We start from the raw sequence: 24,331 nt of genomic DNA on the forward strand, positions 1-24,331 counted from the left end.
AGTTCTTGTCTGGTCAAAAAGCAATCTTGTGTTGGTGAATAATGACCATAACGACTTCTTTATTTTGACTTAATTGGCTTTAATTACTTCATAACTTTGACTGGCACCTCAGAAAAATCAAAAAACAATAACAGTACAGTCAAAGCATCACAGTGTGAACTGTCTGTGACAGACTGTGACTGTTGTCTGTGACTGGGAAAATTCAGCAGCCAATCAGCTTGCTTTTAAACCAGTTAGCAAAACTGCCAGTCAATCAGCCAGTCACAACACTGTAATTCAATCAGTTAGTAATCAAACAGCCAATCAGGCATTCTGGACAGTCACCAAGAAAACCAGTTGGTAAGTCAGTCAGTCAGTCAGTCATTTCCATTCGTCTCCATGACTCTGTCTACATCCATGGTCAGACCATGAGCAGGCTGTAAGACACACACACACACACACACACACACACACTTACTCAACCCCAAGGCCAGCGCTTTATCTCTGTGACACATTCATAAACCCTCGCACACACACAATCACACACACTTTGCCCATCCCCCCTTCATGTGCACGTTATCACACTGTCCATTCAACCATAAGACAGGTGTGTGTGTGTGTGTGTGTGTGTGTGAGAGAGAGAGAGAGACAGAGAGAGAGACAGAGACAGAGAGAATGTGAGTGTCATACTGTGATCAGATGTGAGAGGAGAGGAACAAAAAAAGTGATATTGCAAGAAGAAAAACTTATAAATAATGGATTTGTCACTATTATTATTCTTTGTCTTACTTCTATTTGGAGGATAATCATGTCTTACAATTTGGTTACTATAGTTATGTCCATAATGATTTGGGGGATGTAAACAGGTAGTATAATGTGCCATGGATTCAGTGATTAAGGCTTTTGGCTACAATGAATATTTTTTGCCTTAATTTGTTTATATTTTGGTGAATTTGCACCATAAAAAATATGCAGGATTAGCATTTAGCAGTTAATGTTTGCACCCACAACTATCACTGGACTTACGTTGTTACAGAAATTTTAAAAACTTGATAATCCTCAGGAAAATTCTGTAGTTATTAGGAACAAAACATATTATACTATACTGTAATATACTATACCAAAACACACCATACTACAAAATACCAAAGCATATTGTATTAAAACTATACTAAAACACACACTACACCATACTATGCATTACCAAAACATATTACACTATACTATACTAAAACCCAAATGCCATATCACACCATATCATATACCATACTACACTACAACATTCAATACTATGCCACACTATACTGCACCATAGCATACTACACCGTTCTGTACTGTGCTGTTTCTGTACCAAAGACACCAGAAATAACATTCCAGTACATTTATAATGTTTGGACAATAACTTCACTCTTCTGTCTGTAATATAATAATATTCCCATACACCAGCTGGGTCCCTCACTGTGTAAAACATCAGAAACCCAATCATCAGAAACAATCAAGAGCGTTCGGAGTCGCAGATCTGAACATTCATCTCTCCGTAAGTTCAATCTGTTCTGAAGAGAAATGTGATCTGACCCAAACGACCTCCAGGCTCTGATATTAGATTAGCCGGGGAGGCTAGCGTTTCAGCTAACCAAATCACAACTGGACTAATGACACCAAGAGGTGAGGGTCAGCCTGACCTTTGACCTCTGACCTCTATCTGTGCTGCTGTGGACCCCTCATAACGGATAAGGGATGAGAGAGGGAAGCAGAGGAAGGAAAGAGCTGAGAAAGAAATTTTCCTTTTCATTAAGTTCTCTCATCACTACTTTCTGTCCTTCCTCTCGTCTAACAGGAAGAGGAACTGACGTATAATTAAAAACAATACTACTGCATGATTGACTTCATTATGTGTAATTATCACATTTTTATTTAACTGAATGTATTTTATCAGACATCAGTAAATCTGTAAATTAATTTGTACTGTAAATATAAACAAAAATCTATACATTTTAAGTATATTCATCATCATATTGTGAAGATACACTGAGCATTACAGGTATCCATCTGCAGTTGAAGTTTGCATCTTGTTGGCTAAAATGCATCAGCTGATGACGTCTGCAGGACTCCTGAAGGAGACAAAATGCCTGCCAGCACAGAGAAAATGGGCGTGTGTGTATATTTCTGTGTGTGAGAGAGGGGGTGATGAGGCTGTGTCCAGCAGGGACCTTTGACCTCCCTAGGGTCACCCCCCTCCATCACAGGCAGAGATGAGATGCTCTCTCAGTTTGTGGAGGCAGTCTTCCCTCTAGTGTAGGACCACATTACTGTCTCACACCAATATGATCAGGTTTCAATGCGGCTGCAGATATTTTGTATTAAAGTACACTGCAGTGACTGATGTTTTTGCCTGAACAACAGTCCAAAACACACAAAATACAAACAAATCCAAAGAATCGAAAGATATTCGACAGACAATATTATAAAATAGAGAAGCCAGAAATTCTTGCATTTGGGAAGCTTGGATCAGAAAATGTTTGAGATTTTTACTTTATAAATGACTTAAGCGATTGATTATAAAAAAAATCTGTTAATTTGCTGTTGATACATTAATCGTTTATTTGTTTCAGCGCTAGTATTTCACAAGTACAGACAGTGATCACCAGTTGTTCCTGCCCGGGATAAACAAGACAAAACTGCAGTCACTCAGGAATCTTCCACTGCCCTGGATGGATGGACCTCCAGGGCTACAGAGAGCTACATTACTGTATAAAACTTGAAAATACCAGAAGTCTTGACTTTTGTTACAATGATATATCATCAGGACTGGGTTATACTAGAAAAGTTTGTATGACGAAAAGTGTTTATAGCTTTCATTTAAATACGGGGATAAGAGAGCACATTTTCAGTCAGTCTTTCCTGGAAAACATTTATAGTGTTGCACTTGGTTGTACACATGCGAAATAGCTGTGTAAACAATGAAATAAGAGAGTTCAAGTTCAAATCCTGCTTACTTTCTTACCTCCACACATCTGGCTGATCACTAAGTGGCACTTTAGAAAGTTACAGAAATTGCCGCGGTTACAGAAATGGACGCATTCCAGTGTGAGAAAGTGGTAAACACTTCCGATGAAGTGTGCAGGCATACTGACATTTGTGTTTGTTGTTCTTATCGTCCTTATCTTATTGACCATATGCCAACAATGAGTTACCACTGAATATTTATATTTTTCCATAATAAATGACAAAAATGTTGTTTTACCTGCTGTACCGAAAACATACTGGAGGGTTTTTTGTATTGTTACACTCCCACTCATCATAAATCATGTCTGTAAACTGTAATACACTGAATTACTCTATATTGTTTGTCTGATTCTGAGTATTTCTCACTTTACTTATCAGTTTGTTTTTATTCAATGCACTATACATCAGTAGTGTTTTACATTTATTCACCGTATGTATTATTTACTTTACTTTCTTTGTGTTGTGTTGTGTTTCCGTCAAATGTCATGCCAATAGAGATCCAATGAACTAAAGTAAGAGTGTGTGCGTGTGAGTGAAAAAGAGAGAGAGAAAGAGAAACAGAGAGATGTGTGTGTATGTAGGAGGAGGGTGCTATGGATCCTAATGACATCCCCTGACACTGTTGGGACATAATTACAGCACACACACACACAGGTTTGTGATTGTGTGTGTGTGTGTGTGTTTGAGAGAGAGAGCTCTGGTCTGGGAGGTTTTGCAGCTGTGGCACCGAGCAACAACTGTTGTCACCTGCACATCCTGAACTCTGTGTGTGTGTGTGTTTGAGAGAGAGAGAGATGAGGGGAGACAGTAGACTAAGGTGATGGGTCTATCGCTGTGGTAACAGCCTGAAGCCAAGTGAATGTATGGATGTTGACATCTCTTTTTTCCTTTGTCTCCTCTTTTGATTCCTCTCCTCTTTCCCTCTTCTCTTCTCCTTGCCCCCCCCCCCCCCCCCTTTCTTCTCTTCTCCTCTTTCCTCTCTTTTCTTCCCCTCCACCTTTCTCCAGTCCAATCCTGTTATGTTTTTCCCTCCTCTTCCTTCCCTCCTCATTTTATGGTTTTCCTCTCCTTCCCTTACCCTTTCTCTTTTTTTCTATAGAGAGTAGAACAATTACAGCAACCAGCAACTCCTTCCATGTACATATAACACAAGTGTTGTATTAATATACGCTTGAAAAAGTCTGAAACTATCCTTTAACTGAGCTGTAATGTGATTATCTGATGAGCTCGACTGCCTCTCTGACAGCATCTCAGTCTGTCTCTCTGTGTCTTTTGTTTCTCTTTTGATTTGTTTCATTTGTTGATCAGAAAAGATTTTTAAAAAAATGTCCATCACAAATTCCCAGAGCCCAAGGTGACATCCTCAAATTACCTCTTGTGACTCAGTCCACAATCCAAGGATATTTCATTTAGTGACACAAAACACAAACAAGCAGCAAAGCCTCATATTTGAGAAGCTGCAACCAGAGAATGTTTCACTTTTTTTCTTGATAAATGACTTCAAATGATTCACTGATTATGAAAACTGTATATTAACTTTCTGTTGATCAACTAATCAATCAACTTTTTGTCTCAGTAATTCTTACTTTAGTTAAATGTTGCATGAGGCAGTGTTGACTGTTTCAATGCCTTGGAGAAATCCTGTGTGGTGATGATACTATTTTGATTTTATTTATTAATCTTTTAAGCCAATTATCAATCAATTTGTCAAATATTCTCTGGCTCCAGCTTCTCTGGTGTGAAGATTTGCTGCTTTTCTCTGTTTTATATCACTGTAAACTGAATGTCTTTGGGTTTGGACTGTTGGTCAGACAAAACAAGACATTTTTCACCATCTTCTTGCATTTTATAAGCTAAACTATTATTTGTTTAATCAAAAAAAAAACAACTAATTATAGATTTAATTGATTAAGAAAATAATTGTTGAAAGTTCTGACTTTGTTGTTAACACATCTCTGATTGAAATAATGTTTCTTCGTCTACAAATTGAGATACAAACAGAAATGTTTTCCACTACAATACATTCTCATTTTTTTTAATGGATTGAACAGAAGGAGTTCACACAATAGCGAGAGGAGAGAAGGAAGTGAAACGAAGAGGGAGAGCAGAAGTTTTTAAACTCAATGCGTTTTTTCCTCCACAGTAGATAAGATTCAGACTCTGCTGTGTTTGAGGCGTCTGCTAACAGATTTAATACTGCAGAGACGGAATGAAAAAAAGCACTGCTGTCAATAGGAGAAAAATGAGCTGTGAGAAATGATAAATTGTCAGACACGTCTGAGATATTGACTGGTCTGAGAGAGGGGTGAAGGGAGGAGGAAGGAAGGACGCTGTGTGGGTGGAAGTCACAGTAAGAGACTCGTAGAGCCATTTTTTAAGGATATAATAATTTTGGTCATTTTATTCTGTTGTAAATGTACAACTTAAAGGTGCAGTGTGTAGAATTTAGTGACATCTAGCAGAACAGACATGGCAGAAATGGAATATAATATTCATAAGTATGATTTAATTAGTGTATAATGACCTGAAAATAAGAATCATTGTGTTTTTATTACCTTAGAATGAGTCTTTTATATCTACACAGCGAGCAGGTCCTCTTCAACAGGCCATGTTTCTACAGTAGCCCAGAACAGACAAACCAAACACTGGCTCTAGAGAGGGCCTATGGCGTTTTTCGCAAGTTTCGCGGCCACCGTAGTTTCTCCTTCACGCTTTGCAGGGGAGGGGGAGGGGTGTTCAGTTGGTTGCAATCTGCAACCTCCCCACTAGATGTCACTAAATCCTGCACACTGGTCCTTTAAAAAAAAGGCTTTTGGTGTGAGTGGAGTCACAAGCTACTAGAGAAGATTCACCAGGCTGATCAACCAGTCGGTCTGTCACAACTAAGCATCCGAGGAAATGTGACAAAAGATAAATGGACTGGAAAAGTGTGTGTGTGTGTGTGTGTGTGTGTGTGGTTTCTACCTGTGCTGCAGGTGTCAGTCGTTTCCTGGGGAGAAGTGCTTCTCACCTTTCTGTGTGAGTGTATGTGTGTGTAAGAGATAGATAGAGAGAGAAAGAGAGAGAGAGAGAGAGACTGTGTGTGTGTGTATGAGAAAGGGAGCATGTGTGCACACTAAACACCAAACTGCTTTTAACACCATGCAGGTCACAGTACATTGGCATTACACGTGGGCTGTGTGGCATCAAAAAGAAACCCCCCACACACACACACAACACACACGCACACACACTATGCTAAACCTACATTCATAGTCACCAGAGCAAAACACCTGAATTCATCAGCACATAAATGATAAATGAGTCTTTAATATTTTTTATATCAAACCAGATGAGGCTCCACAGGTCACTGGGGAAAATAATCCCTTCATTTTATAGCAGGAATACCCTTAAAGAGCAAGTACATCCTCTGGTAGGACCCTCCCTTCCAGCAGGAGTAGGGAAGGGAGGGACTACAATTATTTCTGTAGTTTTTTTGTAACAGAATGACAGAATGTCTTCCTTTATCACACAAAAAAAATCAAAGATGTGGTTTCTGTAAATAATTCCTTGTGTGGCTTCTGAAAATATATCAAAATGTAATGGGTGAAAATGATGCATAGAGCACAGCCAGTATTTGGTTGCACGTCCCTCAGCTGTGTTTATTTCAATCAGCTGCTTTTTGCAGCCATTAATGAGCTTCTGGCAGAGTTTTGTTTGAATCTTTGACCACTCACCGTGGCAGAATTTGGTTCAACCAAATTTGCTTTGTTTTTTTTCAAGGCAGTCTACATATTTGAGATGAAGACGTTGGGAAGGTCATTCTAAAAAGCTTAAAGATCCCATAAAGACATGTTTTAAGATGTATATAAAATACATGTTTCTTCCACAAACAAGTCCAATTATCTTGTTAAAATCCTTAAAATGACATCTGCTCCTTCTCCCTCATTAAAAATTCCAGAATCTGTAAATGCATAAATATATTTCATTTCTGAAGTTTTCTGATGGACACAAAATGTCTCCTTATTTCCCGAAAAGTCCATTCTTAGTACACGTCCACTGGAGGCTTCAAGTTTCCACATTATATACACAATTGTTTGCACTGATGATCTTGGGACTTAAAGTTGCTTTGAGATTGGCCCCAAGTGACATTCCTGATTTGTGTAAATCTATTATGTGCTGTACTGAGCTCTTTGGACCTTTCCATTGTGATATTAGTGGCTCAATCTAATGTGTGCAGTCAAGCACGTCCTATTTATAACCAGCGTAGATAAGATACCAGTAAATCACTACCACTGATGGGAAGTCAAGAGGCAATCTCATAAGATATTTATTTATTTGTTTATTTATTCATTTATATATTTTTGAATTTCTATTATATTTCTTTGATATTCTGTGGATTTCTATGCATATTTTAACCCATCAGATTTCCATAAGATCCACAGTAAATGTATAAATAAAGTCAAGCCAAGTCACATATATTTATAGAGCACATTTAAAAACAACGTTGACCAAAGTGCTGCACAGAATATAATCAGGTATGTACATTTATTTACTGTACAATAAGTAGAGATTTCCCAATCATTCAGTCACAGAAAGAGAACAGTTCCAAAAATGGTTGAAATCCCCAAACTACCTTGACTTAATGGCCCTTACAAGTGTGTGTAAACGTTTGACCTCAACTTAAGCCCCTTTGAGAGAGTCTCTGTGTGGGTACCTGTGTTGCAGCCGAGCAGGCAGTTAGTTTCTTTGGTAAATGCCAGTGTGTTGTCATCGATGTTGGAATCAGACATGATATTTGATCACTGTGGCAGGTTAGGTGATCATACAGTCATATATTGCTTCCATGACTTGGCTGAGAGACATGACAGACTAAATGTTGGACCTTGACCAACAATAACTCGCCATCTATCCCAACTTGTGTGATGTACATCACTATGCTGACCTTCCTATAATGACAATTACTCATCAAGACTAGACCCAGTTGTACCAATTCATATATGGGGTCTGACATTATTATTTATAGGAATAATTAAGAAAAATGTGTTCGAAAGTCGAAATTCCAGTACAAAAAAGTTGCACCTGCTAAGTCTTAACAAAAAAATCCAACAATTTAATGAGGCTTTTTTTAATATTGTATTTTTGTCCCTACCTGCAGTGATGTCGTCATCCGTGACGTCTATTTCCTCCTCAGGAGCCTTGGTTTCTATTGGCTGAGCCTCAGGAGGGGGAGGGGCTGGAGGGGAGGGTTCAGTGGTCGTCCCGGCTAAGGAGAGAGAGAGAGAGAGAGAGACAAATATTTTAGTTAATATTAAATATCAGCCTGTATTGTCACAGGAAACACGCCGAGCACCAGGATTAGCGGTAATCATGTTATAGTGTGTGTGTGTTATTAGCTCATCACACCAGGTTTTTGCGTTGATCCTGATTATCAGGCTAACTGCCCCGGTTAAGTAGCTAATAAAGGTTTATTGGGCCTCCTTGTTATCTGGAGAATTAATGGAAATACACACACACACATGCACAGCTGCCCTCTCTATATTTAGTGTTTTCATTTAGCCCTTATCTCTCCATTGCCAATTAAGAGTGGCTTTTCATTAGCAGCCAGGCTAATGAATGATGCTGTGCTAATGAATGAAGCAACTAAAGGTAACAGAGCCGATGCTGGGCTAATCTCTGGGAAAACAGCCTAATTAATGAATTACACTCATGCGTGCACACACTCCCATGCTCCCTTATTACAGTCTTTCTCTGTGCAGGAAAACAACAAGCAGCCCAAAAAAGCTCAAACAAAAACAACAAAAAAAGGAAAATAATATAATTTGGATAAAAAATCCACAAAGATAGCAATAATAATACAAACATCACATGAGTTCATAAGGGTAGCCAATAAAAAAAAAATGTAATTACACTGTGTAATTACATTGATTAATCCCGGTTAACATTGTGCTTCATGTTCCAATTAACCTGTTCACACACACTGCTGACAGCTCAACATAATGACTCTGCACTGCTCTCTATCACTCTCTCTCTCTATTTTCTCTTTCTCTCTCTTTCACACACTCACTCACTCACTCACACACACTGACAGAGGGCTGATACACAGCCAGGTTGTTGATTATCCGTCTCATACGTTATGTTGATAAAAACTTAATTGGACTTAATTAAAACATAATTGATGATACGCTTTGATTGGATGAAAAGCCCAACTGATGTTTCTGCATAAACAGAGCTCTCTCTCTCTCTCTCTCTCTCTCTCTCTCTATCTCTCTCTCTCTCTCTACGTTCAGTTTTAGTTTACATGAAACACAACAGTGTTTAGTGCCGAAGCAAAACAACAGAATATGAAAGAAAAATCAATTGTACTACAGATGCATTCCAGATGTCACTGTGTTCACCCAGTCTGTATCTTGTCATGTCAGCTCTATTTGTCCAGTCCAAAATCATAAGTTAGGAAGGACAGACATGCAATAGGCTAAATGTCATATATACAGAAGTACCAATAGCAGAATGACAATGCAGAGGATCACAAAGAACTGCAAAGTAACAGCTACATGGTATCAAAATGATAATCTACCATCTATACATGTACAAACAAAACATGGTTTATACATGCCATCATGTGATACTATTTAAGGTGAGCATTCTTTCTGCAACAGCACTTTAATGTATGTAAATCCAGTAATTATCCCTCTATATGCAGTGTATGCCATTCCCATGATGGATTCAGATACTACTTGAGCACAAAGGATTCACAGGAAAAACATGTATGCATGTAATTTTATCTTATTTATGTCAGCCTCACTGTTTCCTCGCTTTAACCAGTGCGAGGGCTGAATTAAGTTACTGCTAAAGCAAACGGAACATCCTGCAGCAGCGGATTCACATTGAAAGCATTCAACTGGCTGAACAGGGCGGCTTTTATTGTAAAGCAGCCACACAGGAACAAACAAAATGTGTCCAAAAAAACAAAACAAGGCATTTTCGGCATTTTTTTTTTTTTCCATCAGTGGATCATTTTAAATTTTTGTGAGGGAGTAATGAAACAAGAAGCAGCAGCTACTGTGAGCTGTGAGACAAAGAGCTGCAGGCTGCACACCTGCAACTCCTCAGCAAGGTAACAAACTTTACTGTGACATACTGTTACACTATGTGCAGCAGATTGCAGTTAAGTTTGTTTTGCTGCACTGTAAACAGATATACCAGTTTCTGTTGCTGTTCAACAAAACAGTGTTAAATAACATTAATCTACATTTGCTGTTACCATGGTAATAGCAGGTGTCGCCAAATCAACAAGGACGGAAACCTAACAGGACGTGAATGCAGGTCTTAGATCTCGAAATTAGCCATTCTGACAAGAATGTTGATATTAACCTGGATTAGGTTAAATGTTTCCATTAATTACATTCTTTCATTCTACAATAATAGTTGCAAATAAACTATGGTTAAGGTATGGTTAGGCAACTAAACACTTGGTTAAGGTTAAGAAAAGACTGTGGTTAGGGTTAAAAAAAACAAACAAACAAAGAAAAACATTAATTGCAGGTGTGTGACAGAACGCTGGCTCTGGTTTCCTGCATGAGAGTTGCACGAGCTACACTCCCATCCCTCCACTCCCTTACTTTACACCTGCCTACTTAAAGACACTGGCCAGGCCTATAATCTATAACTCAACTGTCCCGCTCGAGGGGGAATGAGTAAGAGATACAGGAGCCGAGGAAGGAAAGGAAGAGATGGAGCTCGGTGGAAAAGGGGTGGATGACAGGGTGGAGTGGAGGAGGGGGAGGGGAAGGAGGCGTTCTGCCCTGCTCCAAGGTCAAGCTTGTCATGTCAGCCATGACACATAGCTCCCAGCATGCCTTGTTAACCTCCAGGACCTCCTCCTCCTCCTCCTTCCTCCTCCTCCTCCTCTCCTTTTTCTGTTGCTCTCTCCTCCTCTGCTTAAAACACACACTTCCTTCCCACTTCTTCTTCATTTTAGGAATTTGTTTCTTTTCAGTGCTTTTTTGCTCAGTAAATTTAAGAATTGATAAGAATTGATTAAAGATTGATATCATGATGGACGGGCCATTTTTATTTCATGTTTTTTATATAAGATGATGTGGGCCAGTTTTCTTTTTAGCATTTGTATTATTTATTCTTGTATTATTTTCCAGTTATTCTTGTTTAGATTTTCACCATTTAGACACACGCATTTTAGATATTTATCCCGTATTTTCTTATTTTTCTAAGCAAGCAGGAAAACCTCCTACCTATTTAATGTCTGCTATTTCTATTACATTTTTATTTATAATCAATTTTCCACCTCAACTTCACCTCCATCCACCCAGCAAAGAGGGAGGGAAGGAAATAAAAAGAGGAAAGGAAGGGGGGAAGGGGTAGGAAAGATGAAAAGGAGAGAGGAAAAAAAGAATAAAAAACAAAGAAAAAAAATAAAACTGGTGAATACAAAGCAAGAATAGTGAATAGGAGGAAGAGAAGAAGGAGAAAGAGCAGGAAAGGTGAAGAGGAGGCAGCGAATAAAAAGGACAAGAAGAGGAAGAGGAGCAGAGGTGATGAAGGGACAGATGTTAAAAAGAAAAAAGGTGAGGAAGAGGAGGTGAAGCTTGAGCAGCAGCAGGTTGATGAGGGGAAAAAAAACAGACAGGACTGGACGATCGAGGTCAACTAAAAGCAGAAGAGAGTGAAAGGAAATGGTGACTGCTGTTGAGTGATCAAAGAAACAGCTGCCTCACACACACACAAACACACACAGTTTGACCCTTAAAACTGTGTGTGTTCATGTGTGTTTGAGTGAGAACAATGATAGAGGCTTTGTTTAATCAAGTGTGTGGGAATATGAGTGTGTTGAGGTTGACTCTTCTTCCCCGCCCAGGCTTGCACACTCTCTCCTGGGCTTCCACCGCTCCCTCTCCCTCCTGCAGCTCCGGAAGTCTTCCACCCCAAAGATTAAAGCTTCACGCTCATGTTTAATTGTTTGTTCGTACTTCTGTGCAGCTTGTATGGCTAGCGGGGGCCGCCAGAGATGATCGCTGCACCTGGCTGTTTGCAAAGAAATTGTGCTGTGTTGACTGATTGGTGAGCTTTAGAGAAGTTGGTAGGCGTATTTTTTTAACTTTGGACAGTCAGGCTAGCTGTTTCCTCCTGCTTCCAGTTTTTACGCTAAGCTAGGCTAACCACGTCCTGACTCCAGCGGTATCGATCCTCTTATCTCATTCTAAAGAAAGTGAATACACGCATTTTCCAAAACGTTGAACTGTTCCTTTAAGGTGAAAAACAGATAATTAGACACACAGCAGTGATGATGGAGTTGGTGTGGACAGTTTCTATATATCCCTCTCTCCCTCTGAGTGCCGGTTAACAACTCCAGCTCACCCTGTTTCCTTTGTGTTAAAACCTTTTAAACACTTCCAGGAGAGCTGAAAGGTCAGCCATGGCCACTGCTGTTTGTGTGTGTGTGTGTGTGTGTCTGTGTGTTGTCTGGGCGGCCCCATGCTGCGACAGTGAGGCTCTGTCACTGCCTCGGTGACATTTCCTCTCCACTAAAAGCTAATGGATAAATACAGGTGTATTCCCCTCCAACGCCAACCACTCCGGTGCTGAAGAGGAGGAGTTGAGAGAGAGAGAGAGATGCTCAAAAGGACTATTAGATGTGGCAACAGTGTCAAATAAGACCAGTCACTCCACTTATGTTACACTCATCCCATGTGGAGTGTGTGACACGTGTTGTACAGTACAGTATATTATGACAATGTTATGTTTATTTTACACTGAAAAACCAAAAAGCTGCGACTGACTTTGATATGGAAGTTTTAATATTGAACTCAAACAGATCTCTTCTACCTTCATTCGTTCTCTGCTCATGTTTTCATCTCTCCCCATCTTCCTCCAGACAGCTGGAGGACTCACTTAACTCACTTAAACTCTGTGCAGACTGAAAAGAGTGACACACCAACAAATAAATACAGGGAGCAGAGTGAGGTCCACTCTGACAGAATTGAATTTCTCCCAAACAGCTCACACACTAAACAAACAAAAAAACCATTCAAAAGGTCTCTTTGAAAAGTGCTAAGATTTCTTTAAGATGCTGCTGCAGGACTCAAACCAGGTCCACACATTTAGACCATGTCCATGCACATTTTATAAACACCTTTTCTCTCAGTTTTAGCCCTCCATTCACACCTTTTTAAAATAGCTAGTCTGTTTAACATTTACTTTGCAGTTATTTCTCTAAAGTGTGAATCTGTGGTATTTATTCAGCCTTCACTGGGCCCCCAATTTAGAAACCACTGCACTAATGTGACGTTTTACTCTTTGAGACTAAGGTGTATTTTCATTGTTTTAGTGTTATATAAAACTGTCCATAATGTAAGTTTTTTGAGGATTATCTCTGTGGCGTTTTATTTGACAGTCACACATTAGAGAGAGACAGGAAACATGGGGAGAGAGAGGGGTATGGCGTGCAACAGAAGTCCCCTGCTGTAATTGAACCATGGACTTTGCAGTGTTGTGTTGCATTGCATTTTAACTATTGTGGCATTTTAGATGCATTTTTCAGTCACTTCACATGCGTTTGACAGAACTGATGCACTTCAATTTTAAACAACACAGCTGTCTACACTGCCTGCATAACAGCTCATGTTATACAGGCCTAAACACGACCCAAAACGTATTTTAACTCTTCAAGTCTAATTTTCCTATGTTTTACCATCATAACTACAGTAATTTGGCTCTGAGCACCGCCAAAACGGAGGTGACCTACTCAACGATGTGCCTGAAGGCATCCTGTATAGACACAGACGGAGGACCAAAGTTGCTGCTGCTGCTGCTCACGCTACACCTCCCGTGTAGACATGGTGTTGTGCTACAAGGTCACCCAATATGACTCGACTTTTCTCTGGGGTGCTCGGTGAAGTGGAATCTCCACATGCTGTGGTTAAAATCACACAAATTTCCTGTTGTGCATATGTTGTGAACTTATAAACTACTATATATCTCTCATGATCAACATGGATTAAACGTATGGACACTTCAGCACAGTGTACTGCAGCCACAGTACTTAGTGAGACAGAAGCAACATTTTTGACATCAAATCCAAACCTCTGAGCCTTGTTACTGCCACTAGTGCTGGGAGGGGGTCAGGAGAATTTGGGACCAAAACACAGAATCCTAGACCAGAAAATGTAGACACACCCTGTTTTATAGGAAGGAAGGAAATAGGTTGGATTTTGATTTCAACATATGTGGATAGACGGTGTTTAACAACAGACAGATCCAAGCACAGGTTCAGGTTCAAAGGACTTCTCCAGAGGATTCAACACATTCCCTGATGTCCCCATATTATTCCAGGATTTCCAGGACCAGCAGGAGTCATCTTTCTGTCTGTTCCAGTCCTGCTGTGCTGCACACAGATCAAATTCAATGACCCTTTAACCTCGCTCTATCTCTCTCTCTCTCTGTTCCCTCCCCCCGCCATCCTCCCTCGTCCCCTGAGGTCACCGGTCCATCACTCCCCCACCTCCCCCGCCTGCGGTACTGCTGTGGTAACACAACACTGACCGGTCCCCGTTTCTATGGCAACTGTTCCCCTGAGAAACCCCCCAGCATCCTGAGCAACCACAGGGCGACTCCTGAACACACACACACACTCACAGCATTTTAGAAGGCTGTTTCTAGTAAAAGAAGGTGGAGATTCACCTTTCTTCCCATCAGCAGGTCTAACTATAGACAGAGAGAGAGAGAGAGAGAGAGACCAGGGAATATACTGGGAAGCAGACAGAGAGACAGACAGAAAATACAGAAAGAGATAGAGAGATAGATAGAGAGATAGAGAGATAGATAGATAGAGAGATAGAGAGATAGAGAGATAGATAGAGAGAGAGATAGAGAGAGAGATAGAGAGATAGAGAGATAGAGAGATAGAGAGAGAGAGAGATAGATAGATAGATAGATAGATAGATAGATAGATAGATAGATAGATAGATAGATAGATAGATAGATAGATAGATAGATAGATAGATAGATAGATAGATTTGTTCAAGGAGGTCTTAGGTTGGGCTCAGTTAAAAAAAAAAAAACAATAAACCAATCAGAGCTTTGTAGGTGGGATTAAAAAAGGGAACATCATCTTATACATAGCTACCTGTTTGACTACATCCATGAAAAATAGTGACAGAAAAATGGTCACAAAAATGGCAACACCTAAACATTGCCATTTTTGTTAAATCAATATGATCAAACATTATGTAAACTGCTCCTGGCAACCAATACCACCCCTCCTGTGTCAACTGGAAATTATGTTGTGGGATGGTGCATCACTCACTACTGATTAAGGCAAAACACACAAAATAAGCCCTGCTTCCAAACAGAAGCCAGCTAACATGAATACACTGTAAAACTGAATGAATGAAGTCAAACAAACTTAGCTTTCAGCTACTTGCTAATGTTTACATGCTAATATGCTTGATAATAACACCTACAGTTAGCATGTTAAACTATTGGATGTTATGTAGAAAATGTTAAAACACAGGTTTGTATTTTTTTCGTTCGGTCCTAATACAATACTGACATGCACATGTGCATTTAAAGGTTTATCTTACCTTACTAAAGCTATTTCTTTGTGTCATGGGGACAAAATCCTGTTCTCGCTCTGTGCAAAAATGCATTCTAAGGTTTAGCTGGAGATAATATGAGGCAGACTGAGTTAGACAAATCAAGTGAAGTTAAAGTGTTTTTGGTATAAAAATCTCTTTGTGCTTCCGTAGACAGTGTTTCCATTCTGAGCCACAAGAAATAGTAACAAGCTGGAATTGTGTACTTAAAAGATAAACTGTGGAAGAGACCCACTTGATTGTCTTACTCAGACTGTCGAAGCCTCATATTAGCTTCACCTGATGCACAAAATGAGGACTGTGGATTTAAATTAGTTGAGTTTAGTCTTTGAGGCCAGTATGGACAGGAGGAATGATTACAGCGGCCATTGAGGCTTTCGATGTAAGCATTTCACTGTGAGTAATGTAGTAAAAGATAGACTTGAACCCATTCTTTAACAACTGGTAAGCTAGCATTTTAACATTGATATATAACATGTTCACAGTTAGCACGTTTAAGAGTATGTGAACAGCAACTGAGCAGTAAACACACACTCTCACTATGCGACACGCACGAAAAAGGAACCAGCACCTTTCCTTCATTTCACTCTTTCAGATATACAGCAGTGCGAGGTACTTACGGGAGCTGACAGTGTCCACATACTGAGGCAGGTAGGGAGCCCACATGTCGATGGTGTCCTTACGCCCTGATTGGCCAATCCTTCTCAACTCAGCCAATAGGAGAGCTTGTGCTGCTTCTCGAACCTAAAACCGCACACAGGGTAGGTTATAATGGAGCAGAGATTCTGATTATATTTTATAGTCTTCTATAGAAATGTCCATATTTTTTTCTTAAGGAAAAATTACAAGGTTCATTCTGGATGGTTAATTGTTGAGAAGACAAGTTCAATACATAGACAGTGTTTTGCAGTGGAAGTCTTGTATATTCAGTGTGTGTGTGTGCGTGTATGTGTTTGTGTGTGTGTGTGTGTGTTACCTCCAGACAGCGGTCCTGCCATCTCCTTGCCAACATCTCCAGCAGAGGAGGTCTAAACTTGTCCAGTCCCAGGAGGTCAGGGAGCATCACACAGTGCATGGCTGCCAGCTGGCTCCAACCTTCGCACACACACACAGAGAGACACACACACACACATACATACATACACACAGTCAGAAAAGACTGCAGGAAGGACCAATAGGTAATTCTACATATAAAGCCTCTCACACGCTCATACACAAACTTCACTGCTGTCACGAAAAAACACCTTTTTCTTCTATGTTATACCCGACAATATGTAAGTGTTGGACAGAACAAACAACATGCTGTAGATTTAGCTTTTCTTATCCGTCTTACTGATTCTGCTATTTAAAGTACAAGCGGAGGTTGTGTTGAGTTGGTGGCACTAGAGGAAATGTCAAGGGAGGGTCACCAATAATTAGGATTTGAGAATATCTGCAGGCAGCTTCATTGGAATTCTGGTCAATAGTTATTAAGACAACTTAAGACAGTGAAGCTATCTTAAACTAATAGACTTAACGTTGAATAAATCATCTGATATTGCAATCATGCTGTGCTGAGAAAAGCTGACTGATCAAACGCTTTGTGTCACCTTACATGATCTGTGAAGAGTTTCACTTGAACACACCGAGATGTGAGACTGACATCCATCTTCTTAAGTGACTATTGCAAAGACTAAGCAAATTTCTGAAATTTCTTTAAGAATGTTTAAGTCAAAATTTTTCAAGTTGACCTTTCAGGCTGAAAAAAAAAACTATGTTTTCCATATGACAGCAGCGAGTTTCTCACATCCTTACACACATACTGACTTTGAACTTATACATTCCTTAGAAAATATAAAAACCACACCAACAACAGTTAAACACAAGATGGGAGTATTATTGACATTCTGGCTATTATTTGCAGTCTTGGTTAGAACAAAGTTATTGTTTCTGCTAACCAGAGCCTGAGTATGTTTGATGGAGTTTCACAGGTAAACAACAGATATACAGCACTGCCTGGTGGATCAACAAAAGCCTCATAACGATACCTTGGCATGATGAAGTTAAGTGTGTTTTATTTCATTCAGCAACACTGCATTACAGTGGAGAATTTTAAAGCTTGAAAGCAAAAGAAAACATTACAAAACCTTGCAGGTTTTCAGAACAAAAGACATAGGTACTACAAGCTTTCTCAGCTGTGTTATCCTGAGTGACTGATGAAGAAAACTAACAATCAAAATGTCTTGGTATCGCTTCAATAGGGCTCATGTCCCAGCTGTGTCATTTTGAGGTGAAATAATGGCATATATTTATATTTTACACCAATCACCAGAGAAATATACACCAGCTATTACATGTCTGTGACAAAACATGGGCTGAAACGTTTATTTGCTTATACCCAACATAAAGCAAGCACCTTATTCACATATATTGGTTCAATATATGGTTTGTAGAGATAATACATGTATGCAAAATGTTCATGTATGATAGACACTAAATGACTGCAGCAAAGAAATTCCATAAAAAATTTCTTTGCCAGGGGCACCATGTAAACTTACCTCTGCCATTGAAATATACAGGGAAAACTCAAACCATTAGGCGTTTTACACACATACTGTATTCAGGAACTTTATATGCAGAGTTTGACAGATTTATTGCGACAAATTTCACAAAACTAGAATATAGTCTTAAGTGTCTTAAGCAGAGGACTATAATCACCACCTGTCTCGGTACTGGCTATCAGAAAAGAATAACCAGTCAACCTCCAGTTGCAACATATTCATCACTGTCTTGCAGACACCTCAAATGTTAAAAAATGGAAACCAACTACTTTAACTGTTGTTGCTGCTAACAACTATTCCTGCTGCGGCTGCTGCTAATGAGTGTTGCTGTTGCTACTACTGCTACTACTACTACTACTACTACTGTTGCTGCTGCTATTATTTATTCAACCTTTATTTAACTTAGTGTGTCTCTTGGTGCATCCTGGTAGCCTACTGGTTAAGACTTCTGCGGTTCGATTCTGCCAACGGACCTTTGTTGTATGTCACCCCTCCATCACTCTTTCTCCTTCGTTTCCTGTCAACTCTCTCAACTGTCGCTATCATAAAAGGCACAAAAATGCCCTAAAAATGTATACAGTATATTAAAGCTAAAAGTCTCATTGAGGTTGGGAACCTCTTTTGTAAGGAAGATCCAGCCAAGACAGCAGAATAAAAAGTTGCAGAAAACAATATAAAGTCAGGCAACAGATATAATTTAACAGATAATACTACTAAAATAAGGCTAAAAGTAAGCTAAGATCAGCCACAATTAACAGTGCAGTCATTTACCATTGAATTTTAAATCGTCTTGAAGTCTGCCAGAAATATCAGGTTGATCTATTTAAATACCTTCTGCAGACTATTCCAGAAAAGAAGCTTTATTTTCTATCATTCCTTCTGCTAACAACTATTCCTGCCGCCACTGCTACTACTGCTATTGCTGCTGACAATTATTCCTGCTACTGCTACCGCTAACAATAACTATTCCTTCTTCCTTCTGCTACTAACTGCTGCTGCTAACAAGTATTATTGTGGCCTCTATTACTACTGCTGTTGCTACAACTGATACTTCTACCATTACTGCTACTACTACTACTTTTGCTGCTAACAGCAACTATTCCTGTTGCCAATACTTACTAATATAAAACTTTGTTGACATATTTGTTAAAGTTGGTGTTTACCCTTGCAGATAATTTGAAGTGATTTTATCTAAAACATTCCTACATGCACAGGGAAGGAATGAGCCTCTGTGTGCATGCTTGCCGTTTTCCATTATGAAACTAAATAAAAATAATCTTGTCCAGATGTTTTAGTCTCTGAAAACTAAAGGTCATCAGCTTTGAAAGGCACTTGATTATAGATCTCCCTATAGAAATAGTATAGTTTAAATAATTTGAGAACACATTCATTGTATGGGTGAATGGGGCAGCAAGCCTCAATGGTAAAAGCCAACATCCTGTTAAAAAAATATTAATAACTGCTGGTTAAAAAGCAAAGAAGAGTATTTGGCCCTGAGACGGACACCCATAAGCTCATTTACAAAAATAAAAATCATCATCATTTCCTTCCCTTTTGTAACTTCAAAATGCAACTTTTACAGTGTATCCCTCTTCAAAATTTATGAGGACAGCGTCAGACGGATGTGCAGTAGGTGAAAACAGAGGGACAGCAATATGTCAAAGGATTGAAAGTTTAAGTTGTTGCTAAACTAAAGTTAGGTTTCTTTGGATTTGGTCAATGATTTTTTGTTTTTTTTAGGTTGTTTTTTTCCCAGTGACACCGTCAGGTGGAAATGGCAAGCATGCAAACAGTGAGCATAGAGACATTGAAAGATCAGGACATTCAGACAGACAGGTAGACAGAGAGACAGACAGATAAAACAGCAGGACTGAACTATACTGCACAGGAGCCAACAACTGAAAAAAGACAAAAGGCAAGAGCATAGGGACTGTGGTCAATGCACTCTCAAATGTGTCAGTTCCAAATATCACAGTAAAGTCTGCTTGTTTGCAGATGACACAGCTCTATATCTCACCAAATGTTGCTGCACAAGGAAGCACTTCGTGGGTGCCTGAAAATTTCATTGACTTGGATTTAAAGTGAAATCAATTGTTGACCTATTAAATTGTTCAAACCAGCTCTGGTGGAGTATTTATTGTGATTATTGCGGTCAGTGATTATTCAGTTTCTAAAAGCTTGGCTAAAAAAATATAATTTGCAGCTTTTCTTTTGTTAATTTCCACAAAATTGCAAATAACAATGCCAAAATCAAGACATTGGGAATAAGATATTGAAAACCATAGGTCCAGATTGAGGATAAATATTCTTTGACCTGGGCTTGTACTATTGTGTTTTGTGCTGGATTATGTTATGAATAATATTCAACAATTCCTTCAGTTTTTCCATATTTTGCAGAATTATATCAGGGATTAATCATTAAACTGCTTGACTGGTGTAGTCGGAAAAATTTAGATTATAAACACTTCAGTGTTTTGCAGCATTCAAATTTGGAGACCACAACTATCAATTTCATCAACTGAGTGGATTGAAAGTGGACTGAACTCAGCTATGACAGACAAACAGACACACAGATAAACAGATAGACAGACAGCGCTGTAGACCAAAACAAGGACAAAGACACTAACTGGAGCTAGACACCCGAGATGAAAACCTAACACTGGCTGCAGGGAAAAACAAAACTGATGCAAGAGAAGAGAAATGAGGTGATAAGATCCAAGAAGGAGTGAAAGAGGAAGAAGAGCGAAATGAATAACTGATAGGCGGGATGGGGAGGGGAGGTGAATTATGATGACATAAAGAGAAAAGTCAAGGGAAAAAAAAAAAAAAGAAATGGGAATGGACAGTAAAAAAATAAAAATACAGATGGGAAGGAGAGAAGGAACAAAAGGAATGACACAAAGAAGGAAGGAAGGTAGGAAGCAGAGGATCTCCAAAGACAAAGATAAGTATCTGAAGAAAGAGTATGGCTGCGAGACTCTCCCTAAGCTGTACCCATCAGTTCAGTCAGTACCTTCATTGACTGAGTGGATGTTATGAGAAGCAGGGCCGAGGCTGGGGGAGCCAAGGGCCCCTTGAGGAAGGCCCCCAGGGGCCCCTGGGACCCCAGCAGTGGTAGCAGTAGTAGCAGTGCTGGTGTTGGCTGTGGCAGCTACAGCAGCTTGTAAAGGAAGAAAAGGAGAGAAATAGTCAAGAAGGAAGGAAGAGGTTAGGAAGATATAAATGCTGCATATACAATACCAAACGAAGAGAAGAGACAAGCAGTCAAGCAGCTGGGAAGAAGAAAATGTTTTTACAATAAAAAAGAACAGAAAATGAAATCACATTTACAAAGAAAAAGAAGAAATAAGCCATCACATGAAAGGAAAAGTTAAAAAAAGAATACATATTACATTTGCTTTACACAAATGGCAGCCATGTTGTGTTTATATAAACCCTGAAAAGCTCTACTTGCAAATCAGCAGGTAAAACATTTTTTTTAATGTTCAGTGCCAATGTTTTTAAAATTCTTTCTTTCTAAATATCTGCACATGGCAACTATATCTGGTATGGTTAAGGTTAGGGGAACATTGTGGTTATGACTTAAAAAAGCAAAAACTAATAGGTCTGTGACGGAACGTTATCTCAAATCAGACACAGTACACAAACATCCACCACCCCAATCTCCACACCCTTATTTTACACCTCCCTATGTAAACAACACACAACAGCACTAGCACTGAATGTTGGCACTGGCCATCTTTTTATGAGGTGCAGAAACATCCAATATGAATATACACTGGGCTGCAGGAGTTGGTGGAAAGTTTAACTGAAGAAAGTCCAAATCAAAGGATTACAGTAAATGGAAGTCTGCTAATCCATGTCCTCCATGATGATTAGCTATGTCAAATTTCTCTCCAAAGCTACACAACCACAATGCTAATTAATATAAGCAGTTAATATTACTGGCTATAGCCACCTATAATGAACTTTCTTGGCTGGCACAAGGCTTGCAATTTTACTTTAAGACTCTTAACAAAACATATCAAGAATATTGTTACAGGTATCATGTTAATAATTCTGAAAGTTAAAACTACACCTGAAAACAAAGCCCTGTTACTTTGTGAACATACAGTATATAAAACAGTTAACAGACGCTAAAATCTGTGAGAAGTAGCTGCTAACATTAACAGTTTCCCATAATAAAAGGAATCATGGCACAATACTAACATGCAGACCATCATTAAAAATACATACTGTATTCCCTTGTAGTTTAAGCAAATAATACAGAACACATGTTAGTGATGCAACTGGTTAAAGTCATATTTAGCCTTTGATTTGGACTTTCTCCTGATCCAAACACATCTACAAACTGGGTCAATCTTGATCTAGGTTAGTGGACAGTGTTCTCTAAAGTAAATCAAATATGTTAATACATGATATACTCGCAAACAAATCATCCACAAAACATAAACTAAATAACTTCAAAATTACAAAAGAAAAATGCAAAAAAGGCAACAAACACAAAAATAAACCCAAGGCAGAGAGGAAGATTTCCTATAAGGAGAGATGTGGCAATATATAAAGAGAGAAGTTCATAAAAGGCACAAATATGTAATAAAAAAACAGTGAAACAAAGACATTACTTTCCAGCAAGCACTTGGTAAAGAGATGAAAAATCAGCAGTTAGTTTGAAGATGAAGACCAACTATACCCAAAACAAACCAAAGTTGACAAAAATCCTAGACGAGGACTCAAAGGTTTCAGACTATGCCACTAGCATTTTAGTATCCCCTATTCATTGGGAACAATTTTTAAAAAAGAACATACAACAAACTAATTTTAAAAAAAGAATAAATGACATGTATGTAAAATAATATACATGCAGGGAAAATATTATGCACCAGTTCAAATTGTAATAAGAATAGATTTGATGTTTCTTAATTCTAGGGCCAGAAACCTGCAATCTTTATATTGTGAAGATCCCTTCATGGGAATTAGATCATTTTAAAATTCCCATTAAAGGTATTTGACAATTAACGAATGAAAACCGCAGCATTTCCCACAAAAGTAAAATCAGATTGAGATTTTTTGCATTTAAATACAGCCACAGACAGTACATACACTCACTGTTCACAAAAAAATCTGGTAAGCAGCAAAATGCAACAGGTACAAATTTTAAAACAGTCAATTATATACTTTGATTACCACAGAGAAAACATGTAGCACAGAGACAACAGATAAAACAGTTACAACATTACATCAGTTGGTGGTAAAGAAAGGTAGAAAAAAAGAGAGAAAGAAATGTGCACATTTCTACAAGAGAGATTGAATGAAAATACAGTGAAAAAAATATTGGAGAGAGTGGTGTTTGTGCAACAAGTCTTTTCCAGAGAACAGGCAGCAGGCTAAAGCCATGCGGTGAACGACAGTTTGAACGTGAAAAGAGAGTCAGAAAGAGAAAGAAGATGAGAGAAACAGAAAAGGGGTGAGAAAGAAATGAGAAAGATATAAAGAGAGGATGGCTGAGGGCAGTTAACAGCAGTTTGTCAGCATTAGTGTGTATAATGATCTATGATAACGTTAATTATACTTTAGTCATCTTATATCATCTAATTTAGCTACTGGGCCAATGGCTGCACCTTGAGGGATGGCACCCACTAGAAAAGGCTTGGATGTTGGAGGTAACATAATAAAATAATCACATATGCAGATGATACTTTTATATTCATATCCAGCTTGGGGATTCAGGGTCCACAAGTAACTAAGCACAACTAAGGAATTTAAATATTATGTACTCATCTTAATGTGGGTACACTAAATAAACAAGTCATTACAAGATCCTCATTAGTTCTTTTTCATTATTGCACTAAATTAAATAGCAAAAGCCTCAAAATCATTAGTGTACTGAAAAGTGCCAAAAAACCAATACGGTGTATGTAGAGTACACTCATTCTCTCCCATCTACTGCTTTTACTCCTCACCAAACTTTTTGCCTGGAACTAGGTTGAAGCGTGCTGTTGTTGAACCAGTTAAGTCCCATGTGCAGGTTCAAGCTCAAAGCTTTCAACCCTGGAAAAAAACAACAGTAAAAAAAAAAGAAAAAAGAAAAGTAGGACCTTTTTATAAAAAAAAACAATGTTAAGATTTTAAGTGGGACTTACTAATGTCTTTAAAAGATTGAATGTTAAGTACTGTTTTGTATTGTATTTTTTTAGGTTTGCAGCTTTTTTAAAC

At 38.8% G+C, this 24,331-nt stretch overlaps 1 protein-coding gene across 3 annotated transcripts in view; it reads right to left on the reverse strand.

Moving 5' to 3' along the window:
- LOC137171353 (WD repeat-containing protein 7) overlaps nt 1–24,331 on the reverse strand; it is a 110,582-nt gene that overhangs the window by 47,346 nt on the left and 38,905 nt on the right. For all 3 annotated transcript variants that reach the window (XM_067575324.1, XM_067575325.1, XM_067575323.1), the window contains 3 exons: nt 16,552–16,670; nt 16,196–16,319; nt 8,117–8,230 (listed from right to left, as the gene is read on the reverse strand). In XM_067575324.1, the coding sequence (XP_067431425.1) occupies nt 8,117–8,230; nt 16,196–16,319; nt 16,552–16,670 (357 nt within the window). The remainder of the gene's footprint in view (nt 1–8,116; nt 8,231–16,195; nt 16,320–16,551; nt 16,671–24,331) is intronic.

The sequence above is a fragment of the Thunnus thynnus genome, chromosome 19, assembly GCF_963924715.1.
Source record: "Thunnus thynnus chromosome 19, fThuThy2.1, whole genome shotgun sequence".
Classification (NCBI taxonomy): Eukaryota; Metazoa; Chordata; class Actinopteri; order Scombriformes; family Scombridae; genus Thunnus; species Thunnus thynnus.